At 34.8% G+C, this 12,511-nt stretch overlaps 1 protein-coding gene and 1 pseudogene across 2 annotated transcripts; one reads left to right on the top strand and one right to left on the bottom strand.

The window, feature by feature from the left end:
* Window positions 1–629: 629 nt before the first annotated feature.
* LOC107802740 (zinc finger CCCH domain-containing protein 1-like) lies at window positions 630–4,116 on the bottom strand (annotated as a pseudogene).
* Window positions 4,117–5,105: 989 nt separating this feature from the next.
* Window positions 5,106–11,015, top strand: LOC107802744 (uncharacterized). 2 transcript variants are annotated; one of them, XM_016626301.2, is made up of 11 exons: window positions 5,106–5,533; window positions 6,113–6,187; window positions 6,519–6,572; window positions 6,777–6,855; window positions 6,941–7,068; window positions 8,014–8,097; window positions 8,282–8,365; window positions 9,049–9,200; window positions 9,539–9,689; window positions 10,014–10,341; window positions 10,616–11,015. In XM_016626301.2, exons 1-10 carry the CDS (start codon window positions 5,174–5,176, stop codon window positions 10,311–10,313), a joined length of 1,467 nt encoding a protein of 488 aa, XP_016481787.1. In that variant the 5' UTR covers window positions 5,106–5,173; the 3' UTR covers window positions 10,314–10,341; window positions 10,616–11,015. The 2 variants fall into 2 exon arrangements, with proteins under 2 accessions (XP_016481787.1, XP_016481786.1); XM_016626300.2 differs by having other exon boundaries at window positions 10,014–11,015.
* The last annotated feature ends 1,496 nt before the right edge of the window (window positions 11,016–12,511 follow it).

Here is a 12,511-nt window from a genome sequence, read left to right as displayed (position 1 = left end):
ACTGGACATTTCAGGTTACGTGCAAAACTTTGGGCTAATAATATTTTTTGCCGGCCATACAAGGTAGTTTTCTCCATATTTTTTAAGAAACTATAGTTTTTTGATTGTTTGACAACGACATTATAGTAGATTTGTATCTCATAATGACTTAAACACTATTACATTGTTTATACTTGTAAAAACATGCTAGATATTTTATCTTCTACGAGTTTCTTCAATCCTTTTTAAATTTTTAAAAAATTTAATGTGCTTTCGATAGTTTTCGTGTTATTAAGCTATTTTATTAATTTATAAATTAAGAATTTAAAGTTCCATGGGGCTTATGGCCAGCCCTTTATGGAGTAAATCGTCCTGCCTCACGTCTCCACCTTTTAAAACACCGACCAAGAATAACATTGCAATACATGTACAAATCAAAACTTATTGACAGCTACTTACATAAAATTGATTATCTACAGTTCAGCACCATGTATTCTTTCTAATCACGCCAAATCTGGAAACTAATATCAGAACCACGTCAAAATAGTTAACCACATGAAAGGAGCTAACAATTTGCTAACTAACGTAAATCTATCAGTTCCTAGAAATTTTTATAGAATCCAAAGAAAGCCTATTGGGTTGACAGGAATTTTTTAGCATATTTACGTGGTAAGTCAAAATAGACAATGACTGTTGCAGATCAAGAACAGCAAAGCTGCACGCTCTTGCAGAGTGCCCACAGAAGTGCTTGAAACTCTGATTTTTATCCTAAGCAGAAGATCCATCATTTTCCATGGGCCGCCATCCTCTTGCGTATTTCAAGTGCTGTATTGAATATCCCAAGGGTTGGCTGGTTGCATACAAAACACTTATTGTTCTTCGCATGGTGCTGTTAACCACAGCAACAACAACAACAAAAAATTTAACTTGCAATCAAACACGGTAGAAAATAGAAGTGAAATAATTAAGTTGTGTGTGCGAGGTGACTGTAGCTCAGATTGATTGCAGTAGTCTCTATAGTTTGCCAGAAGCCCAACCAATACAAGGTGCAGCTTTTACTTAAGAAAAAAGGTACTGCTTGCTTCAGTAGTAACTCCTGCCAAGTAGTTGCTACTTTTATATCCTAGTGCTAATATCTCCTCTACATCAGATATACAAAATTTCTCATGTCCCTAGTTGCATTGAATAGCTAAGAAACTAGCAAGAAAAACGGAAAAGGGCATATTGAGGGCATTAGGCACCAAGAAAGTCCTTTAAAACCATCTCACATTTCCACTCTGTTGGCTTTCCTTTTTTCAGGTGATTAGGGTTGGGGGAGGGAATAAACTCTATTGTCACTTCAAACAAGAGGAAAAGGTTCAAAACAAGAGAAATGGACTAGGTACATAAAGGGGTTGTCGTTCACAGATTCTATGACATGATCAAGCAAACAAAAGAAGGTCAATGAAATTACCTTTAATGCACAATGCACACAGAAGTAATGCTTGCATTTGGTCACGACCGATCAATGAAAGGCTGTCTGCAGATAAAACAAGCAAATGGTAAGGAGTTGTCATCATCTTCATCGCTCTTCTCTGCATTCTCACCATCCTCATCGAGCATCCCCATAGCCAATTTTCTTTTCCTCTCTTTCTCAGCTTCCTCCCACTCTTTTTCAAGCTGCCACCCAGACTTATAATCTCCCCGGTCATGCAGAAATTTGCAAGCATCCCCATATCCACAATATCCCGTCTCTTTATAGTCTTTACATATATCTGGCTGATAGTCAAACCTCGTTGAAACTCTGATGTGGGCAGAAGCCCTAAGAGGACCGTGCGCGCCACAAGCTTTCTCACTGGAAATTGTATGTTCTCTTCTTAAACCAGCTTTGTAATCAGTGTATTGATTCATCCCTTTGTATAGTTTTTGATCAGCGCTGCTCTTAGATTTTCCTTTTATAGCCTCCTCTCCCAGCTTCAGAACCCTCTCTCGAATGGCCCGAGCATCTTTAGAGAACTCAGTCTCAGTTTCTAAAGATGCTGTTGCTCTACTGTCATTTTGAACTGTAATTTCCTTTGGGGACTCAAAATAAAAAAGAGGGGCCTTGTTACACTTTGGAGGTCCAGTAGAAAAATCTGCAATTGCTGGCTTTTTCTTCATATATATGACTGAACTTTCACCTTCTGCATCTTCATTCTCCCCCTCTTCAAGCGTAGGACGCTTTCTGATATTTTTGGCCTTGGATTGTTTTCTGAAAGAATTGCATACTGAAAATAGCAGGAAAGAAAACATATTAAGCAAAAGCAAAATGCACCAGTAAATTGACAAGGGAAGGCAGAAACAAAATAGAACAGAAAAGGAACTTAGGATTAACATTTGCTAGCATAGAATACATAGCAGAAACAAAATAGAACAGAAAAGAAACTTAGGATTAATATTTGCTAGCATAGAATACACACACACACACGCGTCCATGCGAAACCAGGAATACTAACGACAGCAGTACCTAATGGAACATTAGTTACACGGTCATGTCCAATGACAATTACAAGACAGTCACTTATGATAGAGTAACACGAAATACCAATAAAAATAAAGCAAGATAACAAAGGAACCAGGAATACTAACAACAGCAGTACCTAATGGAACATTAGTTACACGGTCATGTCCAATGACAATTACAAGACGATCACTTATGATAGAGTAACAAGAAATAGCAATAAAAATAAAGCAAGATAACAAAGTTTCAATCATAACATTATGATAAAGTGCACTGCATAAATAAGACATTAGCTTCTGATTAGCCAAAGGCATTTGATAATACTACGTATTTAGATTTTCCATATTATGACATAAAGATTAAAAAAAAATTAATAAATTCTGAGAAGATTATGCTAACTTTGAAATATTTTACTAGACAAACCATGCTAAACAAAAGTTGCATTACAGGTAAGACAGTTAGAAAACGTAAAGGTAGAAGCTTACGGTCAGCTGATGCCAAGGGATTCGGAAGTGGATTAGCATTGGGAGCGGGAGGATCATCGGTTGTCTCAGAACAAGTAGCAGGAGTATTAGTTAACTTCTGAACAAGAGGCACGTCTGTAATATCTCTCATCATGTTGGGCTTTTGAGTCAGCTGCTGCTGGACCTGCTCCTTCAGACCTGCTTTGCCACAAAATTAAAATAAAGGTTATCACTCTGAAAACCTGATAAAATGCAACATGCAAATAAGCGCGCAGATAAAATTTGGCCTGCATCTATAGAAAGAATATTTCTTCAAAACTCAACCATGAATGTTATTCAGCTACAGCTAATTAATTATGAATTGATCAACTTGATTAGTATCAAAGTAGCATCATGATACAGATAAGAGTTAGAAGTTAACAAGGAGTGAACAATCCATGTCAAATAGAATGTTACTTTGCAAAGTGGAACCTAATGCACATTGCCCACTATTTGCAATTCCAGATACACCCTTTTATATTCTAAAAGAAGAGCCAAAAAAATAAAATAAAAACACCACTGCATCTATATGCAATCTTTTTTACACTGAACAACTTATTAACATTACTCCCCGGAATCGCCTCTTTTTCACTGTCCTGGTAACCATTTCAACCATACCATGTAAAGTAAATCCCAAACACTGATACACTCCTTAGAATTTGAACACTGAAATGCATATTAGCAAACAATACGCTTTCCACGCACACCGAAGACAATTGACGTCTTTGCCTTTCATATTTGCTCACATTCAGTAGGTAAGTTCAAGAAAAATCTAGCTTCCAAGTTAGCTAACAAACATAAAAAAAAAAAAAAAAAAAAAATTATATCATCAACAAATACACCAAATAGAGCAGAATATATAGAGCATTTAAATAAAAAACCCTTACTAGCTGGTAATCGAGGTATTGATCAGTAATATACAACATGAAAATAAGAACATAAATAATTCAGCATTATACTAACAAAATAGCAAGTTGCACATACCCTATCGATTGAATTGGTGAGACCGGAAAGCAAAAGAGTTTGAGCTTAAGTGATGGATTTCTATGGAGGAATTAAATTGAAGCCCTAGCTCAGAGGGTTTCACAGTTCAGGGGAAGAGTGAGGCGGGAGAGAGAGAGTAGCTGGTTATTTGTTTGTTTTCCATCTATATATATATAGCCTTAATAAAATATTAACGCCTTTGGAAACGAAGGCGCCTTTTTTTCTAAACCAATTAGGACACAAATTATGAAAAAATGAAGGATTTTAAAATAGGCATAACACGGAAATGGTCCATTTAAACTAATTACTTTCGCTAACCAATATATATATATATATTATTTTAAAAACGGCTAAAAAATATATTTCTCTTTTAAAATTGAGTAGTAACTTTTAAACACTAACCTAAAAATAATTTCATAAATTTATGTTAGATTATTTATGAATCACAGAACATTACAAAAAATCAACAAAACTACATGTTATAGCATGTCATATGTCTAGTTTTATGAGTTATTAAATCCATCGATAATAATTATGGACTAGTTATTTTTAATGACTCGAATTTATGTGACATTATTCTCACGTTTAGTAAAAACTACCACTAATACCATCATTGTGAAAAAGATTTGCTTGACTATTGTTTCCTCAAATTGAAGTTTAATATATTTAAAAAAATAACTACACAAATTAAAGCTTTACCATGATATTTTATGTAATTTTAAAGTACGTATAATTATTACGAAAAATATAAGAAATCACGTCATAATTTCCACTAAACAATAATATGCATTGATTCTTGTATTTTGAAGGAGCCAATTAATTTTTTGGAGTAAAGGAAGTGCATACCCTTAATCTCAATTCACAATATCAACCAATTTGATTATGATCTCAACTTTATTCCTAAACCTATAAAACCACTAGGGTCTTTAATGCAATTATCCTCCCCCAACACCCAAGAAAAAAAATCGAAGAATTAATCAAAATAAACGTTCATCTAACCAATTAAATTAAAAATAGGCGTCGCAAAGTATAATATATGACTAAATTAGGTATTATATGTGTATAATTAATATATAATTTATGTCAAAGCACTGTACAATCAACCCTGCACAGTGTACAACACTTATAAAGCTCAGCAGCCATATCAAAAAGCTTTGAAGCTAGTATACCCCCCAAAAAAACCGCCATAGCCAGAACTTCACGAACCTCATTCCCCAAACGAACAGAAATGCTAAGGGCAACCATGTCAACAATCCCTCTTACCCTTCAATCTTCACAATCTCTCAAACATTTATTCTCCCTTTCCCCTTTCCAAAACCCCCTTATCCACTCTTTTACTCAACTAAAAAAGCACCCAACTTTTACCAGAAGACTGTTTTCTCTAAAACCCATTTCAGTTTCATCCCCAATTAGGACTTATGTGGATGAGAAATTCGACCCCACATACTTATCTTGCTCCATGCCACAGAAGAATCCACTCAAAGTTGCGGTTTTGGTTAGTGGCGGCGTTGATAGCAGCGTTGCTCTTAGACTGCTTCATGCTGCTGGACATTCCTGCACTGCTTTTTATCTCAAGATTTGGTTTCAAGTATGTAACTTTACTACTTTGGCCCATAATTATTTACTTTCTTCTTTTGAGTTTGTATGAGCTAAAGAATATCAGCTGTTTTGCTGCTAATTGACACGAAATTTAAGAAATAAGAAACTTTTTGAAACTTGTGGTCTAAAACAAGCTACAGACTACCTGAAATTTGATATCGGGGTTAGTTTCTAAGCCTAGCAAAACACGTTGCCTCGCCTCGCCATGCTTAACCGGCGCTTTCATTGAGGCTCTAAAACATATTTTTTCTTGCCAATGAATATCATATTGAAGAGGCAAGACTAAACAATTGATATTTCACATACTTTTCTTTTATAATTTCTTTGTCCATATATTTGTTATTCATGCTTATAATTATTAGTTTTGGTCTATACATACATATTTGTATTTTTTCACCATTTCTGCCTTTCTTCATTAAAGGCCACTTTATTTGCACTTTGCATACCTTCTAGCTTTTTTGCACTTTTCTCCTTTGATAACATTGACGACCCCTTAATCTTTTTAGTTTCAAGCAGCGAATTTGGTTTATCAAACAATTCCTAAAGTGTATTGCCTTCGCTTTTGTAGGAAGACTTTGAGAACTTTTGGTCTGAATGCCCATGGGAGGATGACTTGAAATATGCAAAGGCTGTTTGTGACCAGGTCAATCTTATTTCCTAGGTTATTTCTCTTTTATGTATTCGTTTGGAACAGAATTTGGATACATTGTAGACACGGCTGCTTTCTTTCAGTCATCTCTATAGCTCTGACTGATTTAGGTTAATTAAATGCTAAATCTGTAGTTAATGGACAGGATTATAAAACTTCCTGCCTGGCTGTGGAAAAAGGAAAAAAGAAAAAGGATAAAGGATAACCATACCAAATACCAAATAGTTTGAAAAAGATTAAATCAAGAGTGCTTAAGTTCTCTTGCAATAGTTAGTTTGTTATTTCCAAGTTAAGTTTCCACAGCATCTGTTTTCAAACTTTTCAGGTTGATGTACCATTGGAAGTTGTCCATTTGACTGATGAATATTGGAATAATGTGGTATGTTTCTGTTTACTTTTGAGCTGCTTAATTACTCATTTTACCAACTTTGTCTCATTGAGTGGGACTTTGTTACGTGTTTATTGGGTTCTTTTTACAAAGGTTTCTTCATGTGATGTAATATAAAGATAAGCTAGGGGCTATTGATGAAAGCTCGGTTGTAATATTAGTTTGTTTTTTGATAAGTAAGTTTAACATGTTCAGGTATCATATATCATTGAGGAGTACAAATGTGGCAGGACTCCAAATCCAGATGTCCTTTGTAATACTAGAATAAAATTTGGTCAGTCATCTTATATTATCAATGCACTATTTTTTCCGCTGTCTTATAGTTTCGTTGGCTTGAAAATGGCAAAATTTATTTTCAGGTGCTTTTATGGATGCCATTAGTGGAATGGAATTTGACTTTGTTGCTTCTGGACATTATGCAAAGATTGTCCACGCATTTACTGAGCATCTGGATGAACCTTCTGTCTTAGAATTGTCAAAGGATATGGTGTGTATATAATGTTTTGAACTTGTATTTACAGTACGTTTTTACCATACTTATACATGTTTCTTAGAGCCTGTTTCCATGTTTTCTTTTGCAAAGTTTGATGTATTTACTTGAGAAGGGGAGATTTTGAAGATGACAGTGGTGGGAAAGAATCTTTCTTGATTTTAGGTAAAAGGATGAACATACGAGAAATTGAATTAACTTAGGCAGATATATATGGTCAGGAATTAAGCATTATGCTCCCATCAAAAGCAGTTTTGTTTGCAAGAGACATAGGCGTTCAGCAGACGAGGATGGACTGTTTGATAAAATACATTTGCACACTGAGTTTCTCTTCTATAAAGAAAGGAAAAGTTTTTTTGATTTGGTTAAAAAATAAATAAATGAAAAAATGGTTTGAGTTGGGTTGGTTTAGCGATAATCCGTTCTACCCGAATTGGCCGAATGCCCAAATCCATCTTGATTCAAGAAAATTCTGGACGGGTTGGTTCATCAGCCATTTATTGACTCAACCCTTTTAGACTGGCCTAAATTTAGCCCGACATTCCTATTTAATACCCCTAGTTTGTGAGTGTACCAAGTTGTGCTAGTGTTGTCCTTCATTTTTCTGAAAACTTGCATTGAAGGGCTCTTTAAAATCTCCTGCCTACTCTTGGCATAATTAATTTCTTTTCAGAAATCCCATGTCTTCCTTAGTCTAGTGCACAGTAACATTAAACAACACATGAGTGAAATTCTTTGAAATTCCATTTCTATATTCATCTTTTTATGTATTTTGGAAGTTTTGTCGATAAAAAGCAACTTTTATACTCTAAAGTTCATGATATTTCTGTAGTTTCATTTGATTTTCCCTAGTATTCTAAACACGTCCTCATCCCAAGTTTTTCATTCTCTTTTTTGGGTCAATGCAGCTGATTTCTTATGTCCGCAGTGGTGTTGTTTCAGGTCAAGGACCAAACCTACTTCCTTTCGCATCTCTCACAGGCTCAGCTTAAACGGCTGATTTTCCCACTTGGATGTATCCCAAAGGTGAGGTGAGACTATTCTCATTACGCTTATCACTTCTTTACAATATCGTTGCTATAATGATCAAATATTATGTTGCTGAGAGAGAATCGTCTTTACCCTCCTTCGTACTGGGATGTGATCATTTGAAAAATTCAATTCTTCATTGAGGCTGAATTGCTCTTAATCTTTCGTCACGTATCTACAGGATGAAGTTCGCATGCTTGCTAAATCATTTAATCTACCAAACCAAGACAGGAAGGATTCGCAAGGAATATGCTTTCTTGGCAAGGTCTGTTTTACCAGCACATTCGACAGTTAACATGAATTTTTTGTTTTTTGGTATAAGGTGATGTCGGTACAGTCGTATGCCATTCTCATGAAGTAACTTAAATAAGTTAGTTACTAACTAGTTTAGCTATTCCTGCTGGTAAGTTATAACCAGTTAAGTAGCTCTCTTAACCATCACTCATGAGCATTATTTGCTAAACAAAAATAGATGAGCTTGCCGGATTTGTTGCGGCAAACAGGTAATTGTCTAAACTTGTCCATGCAAAGTGGGCCTTACAATCTTTTTGCTATATCTGAACCATTTTATATCAAGCTGCCAACGCTTTATAATGGGATGTGGAGGTTCATATTTTGCCATGCACCAATACGAGTAATATAAGTATGTTCTATAACCATGACTAGTTACATTTGAAAACTTCATCTTCTGCGTAGAGGGTCTACACGACAAATCTTTTAGCCGTAGATTCATTATTTTAGCTATAACAACAACAACAACATACTTGTGAGGATAGAGAGGTTGTTTCCAATAGACCCTCGGCTCATTATTTTAGCTATACACTTTCTTAATTCTGTTAGATTGCAAACTTCTCCAAAAAGTTTAAGATTTGTTCTTAATTTTTTGTAGTTGCATATAGTTCAATTGTCCCCAAAAGATCTTAGTCTCAGTTCCATTTGGAATTTCAGATAAAATTCAGTGAATTTGTCGCTAGACACATTGGAGAATCAGAAGGTGTTATATTGGAAGCAGAGAGTGGAGATTATCTCGGAAACCACCGTGGCTTTTGGTTCTATACTATTGGCCAACGCCAAGGTTTACGTCTTCCTGGAGGGCCCTGGTATGTGGCTACTAGCTCTTTCTTAATATATATGTGACCAGCTCTGGTCTCAAGTAGTTATGCAATTCGATTATCTTATATCCAATTGTTTTTTATTGTGTTATTAACCGCCTACTGCACATGGCTACTTGATCATTAACAAAATTATATGGCGGATGATAGTTGCCATAATCCACCCTCCAAAGAGAACAAAATGCTTGCGTATTGTCATCTTATGGCCCTGATCTTCATTGCGTTTAGGAATTTTGAGCAATTATAGTAATCATCAATCCAAATATATGTTGTTCTTTTGTATGAGTTTTCAAATGTACTTATTAGATATTTTGCTTACTTTGTAGGTATGTTGTGGAGAAAGATATTAAAAACAATGTCGTATATGTATCAAGAAATTATTTCTCTGTTGACAAGAAAAGACGGTTATTTTGTGTTGGATCCTTGAAATGGCTCAGTGGGTTACCTCCTAGACAAATCAGTCAGCTTCAATGCAAGGTAAACCTTTCTTTTATTTTTTCCTCCTTTAAACTTCTTGTTTATTTTTTGAGTTCATTGACACCTTTATACGTATCTAAGAATGTTCAACATGAACTTAGGCTGTAAAGAGCAAAGGCTATAATATACGTGACATAGCAGACTAGTGGAGATATGAGTTGAATTTCTTGGGATTTCATTTTTCTTTTGCTTGATTATTTTTATTTTAGGAGCGTACTGTTGTTTTTTTCAATATTTTGCAATGTGAGCGTGGCAGCGCTGTAAATTCAGAGTAATATGGTGTTGATATACAAGCGAAATTCTCAGTTTTTACTGGTTTTCTAGGTTCGTCATGGTCCCGGTTTTTACAACTGCAGCTTGGTCATAGAAGTTGATGAACACGGTCAGGAAGTTGCAGTTGTCCGGATATCTGAAGATGATCAGGGTCTGGCAGCTGGACAATTTGCAGCCTTTTACGACGGAAGAACTTGTATTGGTTCTGGCGTAATACTGGAGTCATGGGATGATCAGGGATATCCAATTTGTGCGAGGGCTCTTGAAATTGCTCGAATGGAAGATAAATCCAAGCTCGGGAAACCAGTCAAGATAATGGTTAAACCAGAGCAGAGTCTTGCTACAATCTGATAATAACTATCAGGCAAAGCTTTATATGGTATTGCTAATTCTGGAATTGCTATCACTAACTAGATTTCGCCTTGATTTGGTATGCATTACATTGGCTGCAATAGCTTGAAGAATAGCAGTGATAAATTGTTTTAGGCTCTATACATGTAAACTCTAATGAGTTTTATCAAGATTTATAAGGAGAGGTAAGTTTGTTTTGTATAATATTGGAATGAGATAGCTTGACTTATAGGTCATGGGTTCGAGCCATGGAAGCATCAACTAATGCTAATCACACCCCTTGGGGTGCGACCCTTCCGCAGACGCTGTGTGAATGTGGATACTTTGTGCACCGGGCTGCCCGACTGAGATAGAGCTTATATGGAACGATATGGACAAGAGAAGTGGACCCTTACTTGCTTGCGATTGAGGCACAGTAGTTGTTATTTTAATCAATAGAGCTAGTGAAATATGCGCCTGGTCATTGGAGGAGGGTGGTTGGTTGGTTGGTTGGTTGGTTGGTTTTCAGTTGTATGGGAACTAGCATTTATGTTTGGTGATATATATTTGCCAAGATTTAGTTGAGAGGCATTGTTTAGATGAAGCAGCTTTATTTCTAGTAGATAGACCAGTTGCTGCCTGTTATATAGAATATCTTTTTCTTTTAGTTTCCAATGATAAAAGCACAATGTTGTTAAAAGAGATGTATGTACCCCTCTTTCTTAATTTGTGTAATAGTTTGAACGTTGCAGTCAAACCTTATTACATGAATTTTCGGGAAAATAAAAATTTACCCAATTAAAGCTAGCAATCTTCACCTTTTATCTCAGAGAACCAAAATGTCGTTTATCTTTTGTATTTTTTATTTTATTTTATATATATACAAATGACCGTTTTACTTATTGACAAAAATAATACAAATGACCGTTTTACCTAAACTGGCACCGCAGTATTGTAATCTTATTGAGATAAAAAACAAATCTCTATTTTTACCCACATTTGGGACTATCTTTTTAGGTCTTTGCAGTTTTCCCCCAAAATATGGGATATTTGACTGAAACATTGTGTGTTATTTTAGTGAGAATTCCCGAAATATGCAAAACACAAATGTAAAATGTGATTTATACGCGTCTTGAGTTAATTGAGGTAACAGTCCGTCTTGGAGATGAATATTAATAGCATTTTATAAGGGGACAAAAACACAAATAGGCAATATTTAAGAAAATTTTATAAAATCCTAGCAGCAATCCGTGATTAACAAATATAGCAGCTAATTAATTACATCCCTTAATAGAACCTATAAATCTAGACCGTGAATCTTGTTTAAAAAAATTCCAAACGTTTCAGTTCCTAAAAATCCATCCAAAAAATTAGGACCTCAATAACTCCTCCTATAACCAAGGCACCCTGGACTTCACACTTCCTCAATTTCATGCCATCACCTAAATCACACTCATTGCTAACACATCACCCCCCCCCCCCCCAATAAATCACAATTAATTTACCCCACATAATAAATTTTAGAGTATATATATATACTATGTCTTTTGAAGACAAAACTATATACTATTATTATACCTAAATACAATTAAAATACATGGTATATTATATTTATTTAATTGTATTAACTAGGTATAAAAATTGTATGTACTTTGTCTTCAAAATACATGGTATATTCTATTTATCTAATTGGGTTTAGTTAGTATATACTTTATCTGGATATTATCCAACATTTTGAGGATTCGATTATGGTATAATTGAGGAACTGTGAGAAAATCTCTCTATAAACGTTTTTTTTTTTTTAAGAAGAGAGAAAAAAATTAATAAGCAAATCTTCATTTTTTATCCCTTAAGTAAATAAAAGAAGAGTTTTGTGACCCCTTGCTTTGTTGATTAGTTTATTTTTAAAACTGCTAAGAGGAGAGAGAGGGTAAACGATAAATAAGGATAAATATCAGATCCCTTGATTTGGGCAATCAGCTTTTGTATAATTTTTATAATGTGTTAATATTGTAAAAATTTCTGCTATATATGGAATAAAGAATAAGTGATATTATTTTCTTAAATAACTTTTTAAGAGTGCTCTCCCATGTAGTTTTCTCTTTTATAAATGCAATAGTCATATTTTTGAAATGCGACTCATCATTCACACTTCAAGAATGCGACTCATAATTATAATTCATAATTCAAAAAGTGCGACTCATATCATACTTCAAAAA

The sequence above is a fragment of the Nicotiana tabacum genome, chromosome 9 (genome assembly GCF_000715075.1).
Source record: "Nicotiana tabacum cultivar K326 chromosome 9, ASM71507v2, whole genome shotgun sequence".
Taxonomy (NCBI): Eukaryota; Viridiplantae; Streptophyta; class Magnoliopsida; order Solanales; family Solanaceae; genus Nicotiana; species Nicotiana tabacum.
Note: the sequence above shows the minus strand (reverse complement) of the source record. Positions and strands in the feature narration are given on the sequence as shown.

Excerpts from the sequence above, each read along its gene's own strand:
- LOC107802744 (XM_016626301.2), top strand. The coding sequence starts at position 5,174 with ATGCTAAGGGCAACCATGTCAACAATCCCTCTTACCCTTCAATCTTCA. Across the intron at positions 6,188-6,518 it reads CAAAGGCTGTTTGTGACCAG|GTTGATGTACCATTGGAAGT; the intron begins GTCAATCTTATT and ends CAAACTTTTCAG. Across the intron at positions 8,366-9,048 it reads GAATATGCTTTCTTGGCAAG|ATAAAATTCAGTGAATTTGT; the intron begins GTCTGTTTTACC and ends TTGGAATTTCAG.